This window comes from Carassius gibelio, chromosome A24, assembly GCF_023724105.1.
Source record: "Carassius gibelio isolate Cgi1373 ecotype wild population from Czech Republic chromosome A24, carGib1.2-hapl.c, whole genome shotgun sequence".
Classification (NCBI taxonomy): Eukaryota; Metazoa; Chordata; class Actinopteri; order Cypriniformes; family Cyprinidae; genus Carassius; species Carassius gibelio.
This window is the reverse complement of record NC_068394.1, coordinates 2,780,522-2,799,954: the sequence shown is the minus strand read 5'-3', so window position 1 is coordinate 2,799,954 and position 19,433 is coordinate 2,780,522. Positions and strand designations below refer to the sequence as shown.

Below are 19,433 nucleotides of genomic sequence, written 5' to 3'. Positions count from 1 at the left end.
TTCTGTAAGATTTTTTATTTTTATTTATTTATTTTGCAAGAAAATAATACTTTTATTTGCTTGAGCAGCAAATCAGTGTATTAAAAGGATCATGTGACTCTGAAGACTGGTGTAGTGATGCTGAAAATTCAGCTTTGGTCACAGGAATAAATTGCATATTACAAAATATCACAGTAGAAAACAGTCATTTGAAGTTGTAATAATAATTAACATTATTACTGTATTTTCCCATCACATTATTTATTGTAGACATTACTTACCAAAAACACTGAGAAATCTTCCCATCCCCGGACTTTTGAATACTAGTAATCTAAAATCTCAACACTAGGAAATATTACTAAGCTCTACAATCTTGCATAAAAATTTGTGCCCAACCATGGTGCTACTGCAAAACTTGTACTGCTGTTCAAAATCTTTATTTTCGCAACAGGTGGGTAGTGATTCAAAGCGACCTGTCCATTTCCTTTCGATCCCTGAGATTGACATGGGTCCAGTTTCCCAGATCCTGACCAGAGAATCCAAATCAGTCTCTGAATCCATCTCAGTTTAAATTCAGATGAACAGGCACCATAAAGACTGGATTACAGTGGATGTGCTCTTCTTGTGCTGCTTGCGTGCGTCAGGTGTCCAGTGCTCTCGAGGCGTGAAGAGAACAAGCTCATGGAATGTTCTAGAAAGAACTGATGCATCTCTAAACATGGCAGCTCTAGATCATCATATTCTAGAACCGCGCTCCTGTAGAATCTGAGGGGGAAACGACAGAGGATTTAGATAATACGACAAAAGATTACTAATCTGTCACCAATACCCTAAAACACAACAGCCATGTTTGGAATAACATACTATTCCCAATATTCCTGAAGACTTTAGTATGTACACTACTGTTCAAAAATACGGTAAAATCAGTAATATTGTGAAATATTATTACAGATCAAAATGACTGTTTTCTGTGTGAATATATTGTAAAATGTAATTTATTTCTGTGATGCGCAGCTTAATTTCCAGCATCATTACTTCAGTCTTCAGTGTCACATGATTTTCAGAAATCATGAGAATATTCTGATTCTGATGCTCAAGAAGCATTTCTGGTTATTATCACAATTGAAAACAGTTATGCTGCTTCATATTTTTGTAAAAACTGGGGATACAAGATCCTTTGATGAATATAAAGTTCAAAAGATCAGCATTTTTGTTTATATATATATATATATATATATATATATATATATATATATATATATATATATATATATATTTGTGACGTTATAAATGTCTTTCCTGGTGCTTTTGACCAATTTAATGTATACTTTCTAATAAAAGTAATCATTTAAATAAAATAACGGTAGTATATACTCTGCATAATATGATTTTCTGTATGCACATAATCCAAGGACATCCTACAATTACTACGTTTCCAGAAATAAACCAAAAGTGATATCCATTATGATTTGAATGACTGACTGACTTATACATAAGAATGCATGCAATCAATACAATTATGTGATTGTATGCTTGAATGGAGGACATGTGACCAATGTTATAAGGTCAAAACCATACTGTTTCACATACTTGTATTAGTGTATAAGTATTAGTCAGTATTCCAGATATACTGTGCAATACACTGTAAGTAGTGTGCTAGTAATGCATTTAGAACACAACCAAACACACATGCTGCTTACCTTGGCTTTCTCACTGGGTTGAGTGTTGCTGCTGTATGATTGGTTGTGCAGCTCCTTAGAAACAACACACAAGAACTCCGACTGATCTTCATTACCATAGTTATAGGAGGATCCGATACTGACCAACTACACACAACACAAATGAAAGACAGAAATGGAGAAGAACAGACAGAGATCAGCAACAGTCCTCATTGAGTGACTATAGATATAGTTAAAGGAATAGTTCACCCAAAAATCTAAATTCACTGAATATCCGATCACCCCCAGCCCATCCAGGATGTTTGTTTCTTCATCCGAACAGATTTGGAGCATATCGCATTACATCACTTGCTCACCAATGGATGCTCTGCAGTGAATGGGTGCCATCAGAATGAGAGTCCAGAGAATCCTCTATACATAATATTGCTTTCGCCAGTGAAAAAGTTGTTTTGTCTGAATTAGGAGGGAAATATGCAAACACTGTTTATAAGGAAAAACTGTCCAAAAACCGCTCTAAAGAACAAATTAGGAGGTTTTTTGAGAGGACAACAGCAGATGGTCTTTTTTCATAGAAAGAAGTGTTATGGATTATTGACTCATATTTTGGCCTGAAAAAGTTAAAGTCAAATTTTAAAGTTAAATGATGGGTTTGTTTCTTACACAAACACAGCTTTTTATTTCACAAGACGTTAACTTATGAACTGTAGTGATGTGGATTAATTGTTGATTATTGTGATGTTTTTATCAGCTGTTTGGACTCTCATTCTGACGGCACCCATTCACTGCAGAGCATCCGTTGCTGATCAAGAGACATAACACTACATTTATACAAATGTTCTGATGAAGAAACAACTCATCTACATCTTGGATGGGAGAGGGTAAATGCATTTTCAGGACATTTTCCTTTTTAGGCAAACTACTCCTTTAAAGTGACAGTCCACCAAAAATGGCAATGATTATGAGTCACTGGAAACATTTCATCTGCTGTAACTGTTAAATCTCATTGGAGTTTGCTTTATTCAAATGGAGGTTTGACATCAGTGATGATTGTTCATAGAAAAATAGCATTTGGCATATTTTAAAAAGAACAAAACAACTGTGACTCAAAAGCTATTTATGACTGTAATTTAATTGTGATTTCATTCATTTATTAAGCTATGTGTGTCATTTTTGGAGCTTGATGGCAATGATTCCCATTCACTTTCATTGTGTGTGAACAGTATGAAAAGTGCATAAATTATCGTAATAATGAAGTACAGATTTTGAACCGGTCATCTTTAGGTGAACAATCCCTTTAACAAAAATAAAAACATTTAAATTGTCAACATGCATAGGAATGCATTTGCATGCAGACTTGTTAAAACACCTGGTAACACTTTTAAGCATGCAGAACACATGTGCATCACCAACATCTGTGTAGGAAACAGCATTCACTGTGACAATTGCAATGAAAATCAAACTTGTGACAGCATGCATTGGTTAGTGGGAGGACAGGGGATCATTGGACACACCTCTCCACTGTGGGCGGGGTGAGTTTGGCTTGACTCCTCCCCCTTCACCTCTCGAGACACAATCAGGAAAAACTCTGACTTCTGGGCCCGCCCATAACCTACACTGACAAGCTGCAACAACCAATCAGAGCGTAAGGCAGGGCCTGCATCACACACGGCAGCTCAGCTGAAGCGGCGGGAGCGATTCTGATTGTTGTGGAGCGTGAATAAACAAATGAACTAAAGGTGGGTTTGATTTACCTGCTCGAACTTCCATCCGTCTGACATGGTCGAGACCATCTGAGTAAGTTCTTCCTCTTGACACTGTAACACTCTGTAAACATGCTTGACCGGTGTCTGAAAACAGAGACAAGGATGGTGAAATACAGTATGTAAAACATTTGTCCTTCATCTACATCATAAAATAAAGAAATGTAATTTAAAATAAATTAAATATATGTTGATTTGCTCACTGCCTGTTTATGCTTGAAAAATATTTCCACAGATTTAGTTCATCACATTAACTATCTATATGTTTTTACCTTCATTTTTAACAATACATCTTATTTTGTCAGTTTCCCTATATATATATATGTGTGTGTGTGTGTGTGTGTCTGTGTGCATAAAACATTCATAGCTTACATTTTTAATTCCATCATACATTTTTAAGTGTTTATATTATCTGAGGCCACTGTATATTGAATATTTAGAGTTAAATATAATTTAATATATGTCATGCAGTTAAGTTATGGCAAGTTATTATTCTGGCAAATTACTGCTTTAATGTTTTAAGAATAAGGGAAATATTTTGCTCCATGAAGTAAAAATATAATTTACATTAGTCAAAGTTTCCAGCAGCATAAGCAATTTAACTTTAACTTTCCCTGAACCTAGAATAAATCTTTTGACATTAATGTAATTATTGTGCCAATGACATTACTGTATTGTGATGATGAATCATCAGGGTTGCAATCATTAACTAAAACTAAAAAAAAAACATTGTTCATTGAAATAAAGCTGAAATTACATACAAAACTAATATTATATGAAAAACTATTAGATAAAAAAAAATTGAAATAAGTTTAAGCTGAAGCTCTAAAACTGCTAAAAGGAAATAAAAACTAAAACTCAACCTAAAAAAAAAAAAACAACAAAAAATATACTGAACATAAATGGAAATATTAAGAAAAAACAAATAAAAATGACAAAAGCACATAATACAATCACTGAAAAATAAAATAAAAAGAAAGAAAAACTGAACTAAAGCATTAGACTAATAAAACTGTATACAAATAAGATTAAAAATAACAGCATGAATCGCCCACACAGCATATCTCTGTTTAAAGTCTGCTTTGAATAAAGGATCTAAAAATAATGGTAAAGGACAAGTGAATTGTGTGTGTTCCTGTTCCCTTACATGTGTCCTCTTGCCTTCTCTTTCATTGATCTTGTCTTTGATGAGTTTTATTAATGATGTGATGTTGTAAAACTCGGCTTCTTCAAGAGCTCCTGAGACACACACACACACACACACACAGACACACAGACAGAATGAAAGCTACAATCACAGTCTCAGTCGTGTCAGTTTGACTGGGGAAAAACGCCGTACCCTCCTCCGTCAGGTTCTTGTTGAGGACCAGCTTCCCATGTCTGAGGTAATTCAGCACAGGCCCGAAATAAATGGGATCCCTGTCAATCAAATACGCCCCGGACTCATCCTACAGTAGAAACCAATAGACCAAGAAAGAAACGTTATTAATGTATCATTATATATAGCCTACTGAATGCTTTAGCAACTATTGAAAAAAAAACAATGCTACATAAAGGGTGAAAATCAAGTTCTCATTCGCAAAATCGTGTGTTTTTGTTTTAGCATATATCGTGCGAGTCTGCAAACACTGAGAGAGGAGAAGCATTAGAGGAAAGTGAGTTTAAACATTAATGCTCTGTGCGTGTGTGAGAGCCGGTGTCTGTCTGTAATGGCACGCAGGCAACAGTCATTAAAAAATAATGGTATACGCACATGCACGAGAAATCAAAGCCCATACAACCTTCAACCAGGACGATTCAAACAGTGAGTGAGGCTCAAATCACTCTTTTATCAAAACTGGGCCACAAACAGCCTGAAGTGATTTCCCAGAGCCTCAGAGACTTTAAAGGGTTAAAGCCCCTAGAGAGCAGGATTATTCTGGATTAGGGTTATTTTGAGATTACCGCCTGAGATTTGAGAGATGAGAGGAGGTGAGACAGCAGGGGCTGCGCGAACCCAAAAACAATGTGCCACATGCTGTGCAAATGGCAAAAATGTATTTTATTTTTGTTGTAGTGCAATGATATCGCTTTAATATGCACTTTAATTGATCCTTATGTTATAAGATTTAAAGAAGTACTGTGTGTTTGTCGCCTCCAAACAAAATAACAAAAATAATGACTGTTACCAACATGTTTTCCAAAACTGCCCTGCCCTAATCTGGGATTGGTTGAACAGACATGTAGATCCGCCCCAAAATACACACTATTGGTGGAGTAATAAACAGGGTAAGGTTCTGGTAACTACAAATAACTTACTTTATAATATCTCAGCATATTGGAAGATTATTGCTAGGATAAAGTATTTTAACAAAAAAAAAATACTTTGGCTTATTTATAATAAATTCAAACATTGTGCAATAAGTTCATAGACTGTAGAAAATAATTTTCACCCATTTAACATGCCACAATAATGGTATTTCTACTCAGTTTTTAATAATAGTTTTATATATTTTATCGGTTTTCTGATTCATATGGGATATTTAATAATACAAGCAAGTACTTCATCTTTATATTACAAAATATTTATTTTCATCCATTAAGTGTCACCACAATGCAGTTTCTACTTAGTTTTAAATTTTTATTTATTAAAAAAAATATATTTTACTTATATATTGTATTTATTTGATCAGTTTTGTGATTCACAGTGGTTGCATAAAGTTTTAACGTGATTTTACACACACACACAAACACACACAAAATCCAGTTTGGAGTAGGTAGTCAGACTGATTCAGTCATTTTAAATAATAGTAAAAAATGTTTTACATTAAAGCAATTAATTTAGACGTAACCAAATTTTTGTAAATAAAAATGATTGGAAAATACTATTTCGGTTTTTCTATTTAATATTTTTACATTTAATTCAATGTGTTACTTGCCATTCATTTATAATTAAATGTGACAATTAGCAATTTCTGAGTGAAAATTGTTTCTACACTAGATTTTTTCCAGGGCACATTTTAGTTGAACAAAATATTTTCTTCACAGTGCATTTTTGGAAGCAAAAAAAAAAAGAAAAGATAAAAAACAGATTCTAATATTTTTTTGAAAACAATTAAAGGCACAAACATATCACAAGCCTACACTTGATCTTTGCCTGATCTGACCCATGCAGTGTAACCCTGATCTCTGACACATCTCAGGTGCATAAGCAGGATTGTGTCCAGATTACAAGGCAAAACTGGAGCAGATGTGCTGATGATGTCATTGCACGGTCACCCCAGAATGCCACAAACAAACAAGGTGCCACAATCCACCCACATGACACATCTTCCCAGCCATGAACACTCACAGAGAACAACAGAAGAGACCTTGTTCTGGGACTGAGAGAGGAGGGGTGGAGCAGACAGTAAAAGAGGGCTTGTTCATGTCCATCCGACAGGAAAACAACTCTAGACAAAAACAACCATCTGGACAAGCCCCAAATGACCATAGACAATACAAATAAGTCTATACAACAATATAAGCGATTATGAACTAATTATATTAAATAACAACTAGATTCAGCTTCATACTCATGACCCACTTTAAAGAAACTCCTCAGAATTGAGAAGACAGACAGCTTTTGTCTTGTTAACAAAAGGTTATGTATAGCATTTAAAAAAAAAATAATTAATGTACAGCTTTCAGCTTTGGTTTTATTTACATTACAGCATTTTTACATTGCTTATATTTTTGGTTTTAAATCACGAACTGTAGATGCACTTTTATAATAATGTTCATATATTAATTATAACAATAGGATAATAATAGGTTTGCATAAATAAAATGATATATTTTTTTACAATTTAATTGCATAAATGATAGCAATATAATAGTATTATAAACTTGAAATGAAATAGGTTTTAAAGAGGTTGTATGTCAGGCTGATTTCAAAGACTTCTACACTCTCTAACCTACTTTTCACAGCCATTCTTTATAAATTACTTATAAATTAACTAAATAAATAAATGGTCTGGCTTGCATTCATCTAGACTAATTATATTAGCTGCACTGGCGAAATGATCTCTCAGTGAAATAAATCAGACTGTAGTTACTTACCTTATCAGAATCGAGGTCTGGTTCCGCTTGGCACAGCCGGAACAGGAATGATTTGGGGTCCCGACACAGCGTCTGTCTGGTGGTCAGAAAATACGTGCCACCGACGTTCAAACGGACCCACTTGGAGGATCTGTGGTTGATGTTTTGCACCGGTGACCGGTCCTGGCCGCTGATCTCGCCGTGACTCTCGGCCATCCTGCGCGCGCTGCTCTGCTGAAATGCGTAACGGTGACCGCGCGCCTCTCCCACGGAGCAGAGGAACAAACACCCCTCACTTTTGTGTGCGTGTGTGTGTGTGTGTAACTCGAGACACTGAAAAGGCACGAGCTGTGTTGTTATGCGAGACATCTAGATGTATGCTACTGTAGCTTTTACGATTGCATTACTAGTGATTCGAAATGATTTTGAACCGATACTTTTTTTTGTGAACCGCTGAGCAAAGTGTTTGAGAATCACTCATCTGAATAATAGTTTAACAAAAAAATTTACAGTAAAATTGTTAGACGGTAACATCATAAAAAATTACATTGGGATTAATTATCGACATTAAAATAAGGTTATTTATTTTTGTAATATTACAAAATAATAAATAAGATTTTACTTTTATCAGTTTTGTGATTCACAATGGTTGTGTAAAGTGCAATGAATTTGCAATCATAAGTTTGAACGTGATTTACCACTGCATTTTTTTTTTTGAGTAGGTATACAGTCAGGCTGATTCAGTCATATTAAATAATACTGCTATTTTTTATTTTTACATAAAACCATTTAATTAGCTGTAACTAAAATTGTTCAAAGATGTAAGTAAAAATTATTGGAGTATGTTTTACAAGAAAATTCTATTTCGGTCTTTCTACTAAAAATGTTTACATTTAATTCAATGTGTTACTTGCCGTTAATTGGTAATTAATCGTGAAAATTAGCAAATTCTAAATGAAAATTGTTTCTACACCAGATTTTAGTTTAACAAAACATTTTCAATATTAGTGAATTTTTAACTCGGTTCTTAAAAGATTGAAGTGAATCGTCCGAAAGAACCGATTCGACATCAAGATTCGTATTTATTAAAGGAACGGTTCACATCCAGAATGAAAATTATGTCATCATTTTCTCACCTTCCACTTGTTCCAACCCTGTATGAGTTTCTTTTTTCTGTTGAAAACAAAATGTTTTTATCCGAACAGTTGATTTCCATGGTGTGTGTTTTTCCTGCTATGGAAGTCAATGGTGCCCATCAACATTTTCAAAATATATTTTGTGTCACAGAACAAAGAAACCCAGGTTTAGAACAAGTGGATGACAAAATTTTCGTTCTGGAAGTGAATTACTCCTTTAATGCTACAGATCTCAGTAAGAATATCCAGATTTGAATCCATGGGATTTAAAACGTGGATGTGTTTAAATAGTGAGAAACATGTCTAAACAGCTGTTTTCCCCCTCTGCATTACAGGTGCAATACTTGTAATTAAACCTTTATTTGTTCATCATATGATGCCTGTGATTCTCAAAAGGCCAATGGGTTTGAGACAGAGCCCATATATTAGACTGGAAGGCTCCACGAACAAATGTGAAATTCCATGCATTTACTGTAGAGCGGAAGATTGAGATTTCCATACAGGTATTAGTGAACTAATCTTAATGAGGGGGTCTAATTGATTTACTGACTTACCAACACATATATACAATAAATACATTTTCTTTTGGCTGTTGGGAAAAATAAATACTGTTCAAATGCATAGGAAACACAAAGAGACTGTGGTTGTTGGCCTAAAACCCTACATGCTTTATTTCAGTTCTAGGTTTTGTCGAGCGCAAATGCCGACAAGAAGAATACACACTTTGCCTACAAGGGCCCCACCCACCCACACACACACGCACACTGTATCACACACACACACACACAGACAAGCGGGGCCGTGCGCACACAGGCATTAAATTATCAGAAATGAGCCAATCACTGCGCAAATAGAAAATGTATATGATATAGTAAGAAAACAAAAGCAGTAAAATATCATAGTTTACAATAATTCTTCACATTCAAAGGCTTTACATTTTCAATACATACACAGCAAGGCCCTGGAACATGACTTCAATCCAAATATGCTTTCATATATTAGAATTTAAATAACACAGAGAAGCCAGGCCAGAACGGAGCGGCCCAATAACCTTATACAAGAATAAAAATACAAAACCTGGATCCTAGAGAGTCACCTCTTTACTCACCTCCCATTTGCAATATTACATCAACTGTACATCACAGTCATCTGAGACCGATCAGGAAGACGCATGCACGCACGCACACACTCAGTCTGTCGTCTCACTCACTCCATGGACTTCCTGTTAAAAACGGCCAAATGAGAGGAGCCAATCACGCACGCACACACGATCAGATTGCCCCTCCGTCACAAGCCTCCAATCAGCAATGCATACCGTTACAATGCAAGCACTTTAAAGGAAAACAACTAAACTCAGTCGTGCTTTTAGCATGGGGGCCGAAGGGGCGACAAATTATCCTCTCAAACCACATTACCCATGTGGCTTTTGTGGTGGTGTGGTGCCGTCTCCTGCAATTTGAAAGTAACGTGAACATGCTTAGGAGACGTCAGACACCACATCCTCCAATCGGAATCAGCAAGACCAGCTACTGTAGCCAATAAAGGTAAAAGGACCCGCCTTAACTCTAAATGCAGACTTAAGCAACACACTTTTTATCCCATTTAGATATCTGAAGTAGCTGAGTGTGTGTGAGCATCGAGCGAGAGAAGTATAACGTGTGTGCTTGTTTCGCAACAGACAGGTGGAGACTGAGTGTTTGTTATCTGCATCGGTTGAAATCGTTGGAAATACTTGCGTAATTGTCTAAACGTGTGATTTTCTATGGCTTGCTTGCACGACAAGACATGCTGACTACGGCCTTGCTGCTTTTGGTTGTAAAGACTCCACCCTCGACGTGCGAAACAACTGAATCCGAACAGAGAAAGTGCCTGGGAGTGACAGGACTGATATATGAAGAGACAGAAAGACAAAATATAGCTGGAGAGAGATGTCTTTACAGGGGCATGTCCCTGTCCTGTGATTGGCTGGAGGGCTGTGGGGGGTGTGGCCAAAGGAGGGGGGGGGGGGGGCGCTGTAGTCCTATAAGCTGGGGCTTTGGTGTTTGTGGTAGATCTTCCTCCAAACTTCCTGGATTTTCTTGCACCATTTGTCAGCGTTGCCACTTGGATCCATTAGATAGTATGTCCGGTTTGGCTATGGGAACAAATCGTGATCATTAAACATCCGGTTTAAAACACGCAGAAGTGGTACGAGAAGATAATTGGGATTGTAGATACCGTGTGAACAAAGAAGGTTTTAAAGTTCTTCGCTTCAGGCCTCAGTTCAGGTGACCAAGGAATCTCCCCTTTCAAAACTTTATTGACCGGATCCACATAGTACAAGTGAGGACCTTCAGTCAGTAGCAACTGTCTCCTCCGTGCAAACAGACCCTACACAAAAAGGAGGAAACACGATGAAAAAGAAAAACACTTCAACTCTTATACTCAAGTATGATTACAAAAATGGAAAGTTCTGGTGCTGGATGCTGATTGATCAATATAGCGTTCCAACAGAGTTCGATTCACTAAAAAGAATGAGTTCATAAGATTCAGACTACACTGGTCGTGCTGTTTGATTTGATTTGCTAAAAATAACCAAATCACACGAGCCATTCATTGGGGAACTGGGTGGCATACTACGATCGTGCTGGTGTGGTTTTAATTCAAACAGAAAGAAGAATTGAGTATTTCTGTCCCCCAGTTTTTATTAACTAAAAAGTACCAGAGTGATTCTTTTAGGAACTGGTGAAGCTATATTGGTTGTCCTGTATAGTTTTGAGTCACTACAACAAAACAATTCATAAGAGTCAGGAACCGAAAAGAACACTTTGAGCATCCTGAGTGGTTTTAATTGACTAAAAGGAACCAAATCTTAAGAATAAGGAAATGAATGTACTACACTGCTTTGCTGTATAGGTTTGATTCACTTAAAATAACTATATCATTGATTCAGGAGTTGAATGGACTTGAACCACATCATAAAAATAATTTGTTCAAGAATAGGATCTAAATCTAGCTGATTACATATTACATATATATTACCAACAGTGACTCACTTTGCGTTTGTCCACTGGGCCCATTTTTAAAATGAGGTTATTCTCCACAAACTGGTGCCTGTTAAAAAATAAACATAAGAAAAGAATGGTTACAGAAGGTATAGAAGGATAGAAAGTCACATACAAAGATGTTTTATTTGTGTACCATGGGTTTGCAGCACTCTGCTTGCCCAGTAAGACACGTTTCTCCTCGTCGCTGTACTGTAGGTCGAGCTCCATGCTATTACTGTCCAGCTCATGAATATGTATAAACTGATCCACACTAGGGGAGGGGTTATATGTAGGTTGACTTGTCTCTCCTGTGAAGGGAACTAAAGGGGAGTGGCCCGGCTGTGCCACCTGCATACAACTGAACTGGCTGAGGAGATCATCATACTGAAAATGAACGAGAAAACAATTAACAATACTCTAGATTTCAGACCTCTGTGTGAGATATTTGTGTTAACTCACGTTTCCATAGCAGTCCTCATCATCCTCAGACATGGCAGGCAGATACGCCGTTAGTTTGGGGGGAGTTTGTAAATGGATATCGTCCCAGCCAACGGTCTCAAAGAAAGGGTGGGACTTCAGCGGCCCGTAGCCGCCCATCTCCTCACAGCCAATGCGCTTGCATGGATCCAGTGACTGTGAAAACAAGACACCAATGAGTGCACAGCTGATCCACACCTACACTATAAACAAAGATTCATGATTTAATAAGGCTGACCAGAAGCTGCTCCACAAGGTCTTTAGCTTTAGGGAAAAATTTCTCAGGAAACTCGTACTCAAGCTTTATAATCTTCTGGAATATTAGATACTCATTCCTGTGATGGATTAAAAGAAAACAATGATTAGTGACTGGAGACTTCATCACATGAACAAAGAAGATGTTAGGATTGGGTCATGATCACCCAATAACCAACTAGTCAGTTAGCTAGTCAGCTCAGTGGTAGAGCATTGCATTAGCAGCGCAAAAGGTCATAAGTTCAATTCCCAGTTAACACACATACTGTTAAAGAAATAAAATGAATAGCCTAAATCCACTGTAAGTCACTTTAAATAAAAGCATCAGCTAAATGCATAAATGTGAGGTTAATTGGTTAAAGATGCAGTGTGTAAATTCTAGCGGCATCTAGTGGTGAGGTTGTGAATTGCAACCAAAGGCTCGGTCCCGCGCTCACTTTAGAGAAGCTACCATGGTCAACAAGATGTTGTTGGTAAATACAGCAGAGAACAATGAGATTTCTTTACAAAAGATAATTAAGGAATTATATTATACTTCAATAAATCAATGTTATTGCACGTGTTAATGTAATTGTTATTCACTGTGTCCGTGTTTTATTCATAAGAGCTACTAAGTGATGAAACGCGCTCTTTAGAGCAGTTCAATCTAAGGTGATAAAAACATAACGGTTCATTAAGTAAGGTCTTTATACACATCTGAACACATAGATATATTGCATTTCTTTAAATAGATAGTTGTAAATATTACACATTGCACCTTTAAATGTTTGGGCGCTGACAAACTGCATAGTTAAGTATTGCAACGTGTGGATTCTGTTTCTTTATTAATTACACTATATATTTTGCCATTTTCCTCAATGAACACTCCTGTAAAAGTTTAGTAGGTGTAACAATTTATTTTTAAAGAAATTAAAACTTTTATCCTGCAAAAAACTGATTAAACTGATCAGAAGTGAATGTAAAAACATTTGTTACAAAATATCTCTATTTTACACGTATAATTATCTGAAATGTTTCTTCAGCAAATCTGCATATTGCAATGATTTCTGCAGGAAATCTTATTAAAAGTGTTAGTAGCACAATCAAATTTAAACTCTAATTCTGTGTTGCTCATCAAGCTGTCATGAATGCAAGAATGCATTGATGTAATAACACCATAAAAAACATTTATTTTGAAATCTGAAACCAGTCTCATTACACAGGGCTCAATTAGCTGACTAGTAGTTCACAAGTAGTTTTACACATTTGAAAGTCAACTTACCCAGCTCTGAACGGTGGCAAACCAGCAACAAGCTGGTAGATGATGCAGCCTAATGCCCAGAGATCCGAACTACAAGAAATAAAAGTATTTTCAGCCAAATGCACAAATAAACCACTGTTCTTGCTTAGCTATTGCACCCATTGTCTCCTACATTCAGAACAAAAAACATCAGCATCTCTGAATTAGGCCTGGATCTTTACTCATGAAAGCACTACAACTGAAATATTCATCATCCGTGTTTACCTCTTGCAGGCAGATTTCTCAGTCAGTAATTCAGGAGAGACATACTGAGCCGTACCAACAAATGAGTTTGCTCTTGCTGCAGGAGGAAGCATCAGAATGTCCGTATCACTTAGTAAAAGCATTAGAGGATACTTCTGTATGAATGTTTACACTGTCAGAGGACGATCGTTATGCAGTGTATGTGTGTTTACCTTGTTTGCTGTCACAGGACAGTTGTTTGGCCGTGCCAAAGTCTGTTATTTGAATGTGCATCTCCTCACTGAGCAGAATATTTTCCGGCTTCAGATCCCTTTAAGAAAACCACAATAATACAAGATATCAATAAATCCATGCCATGCAATAAAATAAAAAACTTAAAGACAAACCTACTGACCTGTGGATGATGCCCTTCTGATGCAAGTACTCAAGAGCACAAACTATCTCAGCAGAGTAGAAACGTGTGCAGGTCTCGTCAAACGAGCCTATTTTTCGAATATATTTCAACAGTTCGCCATTTTTAGCGTAGCTCAATCCAAAATCTGACAGTGCATTCAGGAAAGCATTTGAATGACTGCAGTGTTGACATCAGACAGGTCTTGGTCAGTAATTTATTGCTATCAGCCACTCCAATTAATTGGTCAACATCTTCAGATTATTGCTGTTGAATGTAGCGCCCATTTGTGACAGTTCAAAAAGCACACATCTGGTTAATTTACATATATTAATATTTTGTGTATTACACAAAATAGTGAGAGAAGGCACATTTTTGCACAAAAATAGTGTAGTATAGAATGCTATATAAATAATATTTTCTATGATGATATACTTAGTTCATTGGCACTTTTTCCATAATGTAAACAGTTTGTGCACATGGTTGCCAGCTAAGGAATATTAAATAAACCACTAAGCAGAAAATGTAAGGATTTGATCTGATTGGGGGATTTAAACTCTTCAAATCTGGCAACCATAGCCATGAAAGCTTGTTGAGGCTTGTTAACAATTAAAGATAATGCCAAATTAAAATGCTTTCAGGATAAATAACCAGAGGGAAAATATTGCAGATGATTGTGCTTAATAAATCAAGAGAAGCAGGAATCATGATTATGAATTATAATATAATATTTTACATAATAAAAATAAACCGTTTCTACAATTTCTATCAAATTTTTCTATCAAAGTAAATATGACAGCCACCCTGCTGTGCTCTATAGATATTAAAACTGGACAATCTTTATTGCTCAATCACTTGTTGTGTATGTATGTGTGAAGGATACACAGCTTCTCCTCATCTTGAAAGGTGAAATAGAGCTTAACAAAGAACGGATGATCCAGGTGTGACATGATGTCTCTTTCTCTCTTGACATATTGTGCTTTGTTCTCCTTCATTATGTGGCGCTTTTCCAGGATCTTAACTGTTGAAACATGCACCAACATTTTTCAGTACAGGCTCACATCCGACAGTCCATGTCAAATGTAATAGTGATAACTTCAAATGCATATGAACCACAGTCTGATGGTATAATGCCTTACTTGCATACTCTTTCCCCGTCGAGTGCTCCTTTGCTAAGACAACCTGTAAGCAGCAAAAACAGCAAAGGTTGGTATTTTAAATGAGTAAAACTAGCTAAGGTACATCAAATGTGCATTGATGTGTGCAAGTCATACAGTAGAGAAGGAGCCTTCTCCCAATATTTTTCCAAATCGGAAATCCTCGGGTCTCTTCTTGCGAGGCTGGGTGGGCTGGGGGGGTGGAGCCTGTCCCTCCATGCTGTTGCCGTGGAGACGGGGCGTGTCCTGCTGGCCTCTTACCATTGATGGACAGGAGATGAGAACAGAGGAGCGGAGGGGTGCAACATCATACTGGAGAGAGAGAGAGAGAGAGAGAGAGAGTCAGTGTATTTCCCACATTACTCATCTACTGCCTTTGATTAAATTAATACATACTTCACACAGTTCAAAGTTTTAGCATTTTAAATGATTATCATTTTATAATTTTTTTAAATATATTAGTTTATATAATAAACTAAATTTTACAACATGCTAAAGCTAATATATATTGTTAATAATTTACTAAATATGTAAAATGCAAAAAAAAAAAAATTATAGAAAATTATAAATAAATGCTAAATATAATTTTTTTAATTAATATAATACACCATGTATACATGTGTGTGTCAAATAGTAAAATATACACACACACACACCCCCCCCCACACACACACACAAACACACATACACATACATATATATATATATAAAAGGGGTGTAGCGATACGTGTATTCGTATTGAACCGTTTGGTACGAGGCTTTCGGTTTGGTACGCGGTACGCATTATGTACCGAACGGTTCGTTGGACTAATTAAATATATAAAAAAAAAAAAAAGAAGAGAGAAATATAATGATATGCGTTCAACAAGGTAGCCCAATAACCCAAACAACGTAACAGGCAACGCCCCTGACACTCCCGAAGAAGAAAAAAAACACCAACTTATAGTTATATGTTTATGTTAGGCTACTCAGCAGGCGCTCGCTCACTCAGTACGCGCTGAAGGCTCGTTGCAAAATAGCCAATGCGTTTAACAGACCAGAAATAGAAGATCCTCCAATAACCAACAGGTCTGGTGTTTGGGTGCACTTTGGATTCCCTTTAAGCTATAATGGTGATGGCAAGAGAGTGGTAGATAAAAAAACAACAATATGTGGCATCTGCTACACCAGCGGGAATACTTGAAACATGTCAACTCATTTACGCCGACATCACCTTATTGTGTCAGTATCTGGGAAAAGACGGAAAAAAAGGAGAAACATACACGCAACAAACTATCCCCGCAGCATTTAGACACCAGTACACCATTATAGCTTACAGGGAATCCAAAGTGCACCCAAACAGCAGACCTGTTGGTTGTTGGAGGATCTTCTATTTCTGGTCTGTTAAATGCATTAGACATTTTGCAACGAGCCTTCAGCGCGTACTGAGTGAGCGAGCGCCTTAGGGGCCGTTCACATATCGCGCCTAAAAACGTGTGGAAAATGCTAGGCGCGTCTTTCTCCTCCTTTCCAAAGCGCTCGGGCAGAAGCGCTCATGAGGCGTCTGTCTTTGCTAAGCAACAATGACCTGCTCTCTCCATGAGACGCGGAAATTTCAGCGAAGGATAAATGGATTTGCAGCTCTAAAAATCGCTTGCAGTAGCTCTGCTACTAAATTTATTTCAAAATTGCAATCCATATACAAACTATGATCAGCTGTTCCTTCATCTTGGCTGAGCTTTCAACGTTGTTACAGGAAAGGATGAAGCTGATTGGTTAGTTCTTGTCACATGACCCGCGGTGCACTTGCGGCATTCTGAAAAGTTGAGATGTTTTTACATTTTGCTGTATATATAAATATATTATATATATTCTATAAAAAAAAATTCTATAAATTATTTCAATATTAAAAAATAAAATAAAAGTAAAAATTAATTCTCAATAACTATATATATATATATATATATATATATATATATTCACAAACAGTTTAAACTATTCAAATTGAGCTTTTTTAATATTAATTCTGATGTAATGCTTGTATGATATCATTACTGTAAATTCATGTACATCATTTAAAGTTGACAGAAAACCGCCTAACTAAAGCAAGAGCATATGGTTTATGTATTAACACTTTAGATATTGATTTTTAACTAATTTTGGCTCACCTAGAACAAATATGACTGCATAATGATTAAAGCTTTTGATAACTGAAAACAGTGTCATCCTGATTGTATAAAACAGATTTTAAGAGTTCAACGGCATTCAATCACAGTCCTCCTAATATATAATTTAAATTTGTGTCTCTGCTTAAATTATACTGGAAATTTTTAAAAAGGTAACAAACTAGCACTGTAAACCCATATGTTAGATCTTTCTCACACACTTCTGGATATAATAATCAATAGTTTCCTTTTACTACAGCTCACATTATTCAGAATCTGAATTCCTACAGGAACTAACTTCAAAAACACCTCAATAAAACATGAGTCACACGTCAACCTCCAGCAATAATCATGTTAACTTCCCTTACCTGCTTTTTGCAACCTATGCTCCACAATATTAATTCACAGCTCTCAATGAAGCTCATGTAATAATGATAATTACAGAAATAACAGACCAGAGTTACTTTGCTTCATCAACGCATGTTTACATCTTAATACACCTATATACCAGCTACAAACTTGGTTTAATATGAAGACGAGCCTCAAAATGAGCTTGATACTTCACAAATCATATCCACAAGGGTTATGCCTCAGTCAAGTGATCTAAATAAAGTTATACAGGGTAATAATAAACTGTCAAAAACACCTGAGAAGGTGAATCCTTGCAAATTTCTAACCCACTTTTATAGGCCGCAACTGAGTCGGTTCATTTCAGTAGAAACAACACACCTAAACAAGTCAAAGATAACACGGACAAGTTAATAGACAGCTACAGATTTATAATGCTGCTAATATTCCTTAGATTATGGGATATAATGCTAAACTGCCTGGAAAAAGACACGCAAATGAGGCAAAACAACCTGAGGCGATTGTGCTAGAAGCGCTACTGACTCAAAAGCGGTGTTGTAGTGTATCAGAGACCCAAGAAAAGCCCCGGATGTTCACTTAAATAAATATTAGAAATAAACATTTACTAGATGATTTACGTACATTATTAGAGCAGGGTTAAGACGGTCACAACCAAAAGCCTATGTCGTGAGTTAGCGGTCAGGCTAACGGCTAAGAAAACAAGCAACTTCATTTGTTGACAGAATTAGCTCGCAGGGCTAACACACAATAAAATGAGCATTTACCCACGCGGTTCCCTTAAAAATATCAGCATCGACACTAATAATTCATTCAGAAATCCCGGTGTAAATTACGATAAGAAACAAAAGTTGACACTTCCTGGTTAACAGACTTGCGCTTGTTTTGAGGACTAGCGGGCTAACGATGCTAACATGCTAAGCTAAACACTAGGGTCGCGAGCGTCCCGCGCCACCCCTCAAAAAAACGCCGTTACAAGCAGCGCGCGCGACGCGGCGCGAGGCGGCTTCGAGCCCGCGCTCTCGAAACGCTGGCGGTACTCACGATCTGACTCGTGGCTCTTGCCATGGAAGTTTTCCGTGGGTAATTTATTAGGGATTAAATAATTGTGGAGACTGGAGTCATGGCCGCCCGCTCTGCGTCTTCGTTTCACGGCTGTGACGTCACGCCACAACAACATTACTGCAGTCGAGAGGGGAAAAAATATTGTGCGCCCCAAACGGCGAATCCCCAAATAATTCCATGGATCAATGTGATAAGTGTTATGGAAGCGGTTTTGCAACTGTGGTTCAGCAGGTGTGTATATCACCCATATTTGAATTGCTATAACATCCCCCATAACAAAACGTGCTTAGCTTGTTTTTGGACACCATAGTATCATCATTGTTTAATGTTAATGTCATGGTCTTTGGAAATGAACCATGATGATGTCATTATTTTCTTTTAAGTCAAGGGGAAATATACAGAAAAACATCAATCAATACATAATTACAAAAAAAAAAAAAAATTAAAAAAAAAAGA

General features: G+C 36.7%; 2 protein-coding genes across 4 annotated transcripts; both read right to left on the bottom strand.

Moving 5' to 3' along the window:
- Nucleotides 1-8,187, bottom strand: LOC127945944 (BTB/POZ domain-containing protein KCTD5-like). 2 transcript variants are annotated; one of them, XM_052542154.1, is made up of 7 exons: nucleotides 7,499-8,187; nucleotides 4,758-4,866; nucleotides 4,566-4,657; nucleotides 3,410-3,505; nucleotides 3,170-3,280; nucleotides 1,680-1,805; nucleotides 1-744 (listed from the first exon to the last, which is right to left on the bottom strand). In XM_052542154.1, exons 1-7 carry the CDS (start codon nucleotides 7,844-7,846, stop codon nucleotides 715-717), a joined length of 912 nt encoding a protein of 303 aa, XP_052398114.1. In that variant the 5' UTR covers nucleotides 7,847-8,187; the 3' UTR covers nucleotides 1-714. The 2 variants fall into 2 exon arrangements, with proteins under 2 accessions (XP_052398114.1, XP_052398115.1); XM_052542155.1 differs by lacking the exon at nucleotides 3,170-3,280 and having other exon boundaries at nucleotides 7,499-7,841.
- A 1,070-nt stretch (nucleotides 8,188-9,257) lies between these two features.
- LOC127945931 (3-phosphoinositide-dependent protein kinase 1) lies at nucleotides 9,258-19,124 on the bottom strand. 2 transcript variants are annotated; one of them, XM_052542129.1, is made up of 14 exons: nucleotides 18,957-19,124; nucleotides 15,520-15,714; nucleotides 15,385-15,427; nucleotides 15,129-15,266; nucleotides 14,249-14,393; nucleotides 14,067-14,164; nucleotides 13,876-13,951; nucleotides 13,633-13,701; nucleotides 12,355-12,451; nucleotides 12,099-12,272; nucleotides 11,794-12,023; nucleotides 11,649-11,706; nucleotides 10,831-10,983; nucleotides 9,258-10,747 (listed from the first exon to the last, which is right to left on the bottom strand). In XM_052542129.1, exons 1-14 carry the CDS (start codon nucleotides 18,978-18,980, stop codon nucleotides 10,634-10,636), a joined length of 1,614 nt encoding a protein of 537 aa, XP_052398089.1. In that variant the 5' UTR covers nucleotides 18,981-19,124; the 3' UTR covers nucleotides 9,258-10,633. The 2 variants fall into 2 exon arrangements, with proteins under 2 accessions (XP_052398089.1, XP_052398090.1); XM_052542130.1 differs by lacking the exon at nucleotides 18,957-19,124 and adding an exon at nucleotides 18,537-18,851.
- Nucleotides 19,125-19,433: the final 309 nt, after the last annotated feature.

Excerpts from the sequence above, each read along its gene's own strand:
- LOC127945944 (XM_052542154.1), bottom strand. The coding sequence starts at position 7,846 with ATGTCTCGCATAACAACACAGCTCGTGCCTTTTCAGTGTCTCGAGTTA. Across the intron at positions 4,658-4,757 it reads CAAGAACCTGACGGAGGAGG|GAGCTCTTGAAGAAGCCGAG; the intron begins GTACGGCGTTTT and ends TGTGTGTCTCAG. Across the intron at positions 3,281-3,409 it reads ACGGATGGAAGTTCGAGCAG|CTTGTCAGTGTAGGTTATGG; the intron begins GTAAATCAAACC and ends TGGTTGTTGCAG.
- LOC127945931 (XM_052542129.1), bottom strand. The coding sequence starts at position 18,980 with ATGGCAAGAGCCACGAGTCAGATC. Across the intron at positions 13,702-13,875 it reads GAGAAATCTGCCTGCAAGAG|TTCGGATCTCTGGGCATTAG; the intron begins GTAAACACGGAT and ends TATTTCTTGTAG. Across the intron at positions 10,748-10,830 it reads AAACCTTCTTTGTTCACACG|CCAAACCGGACATACTATCT; the intron begins GTATCTACAATC and ends TTGTTCCCATAG.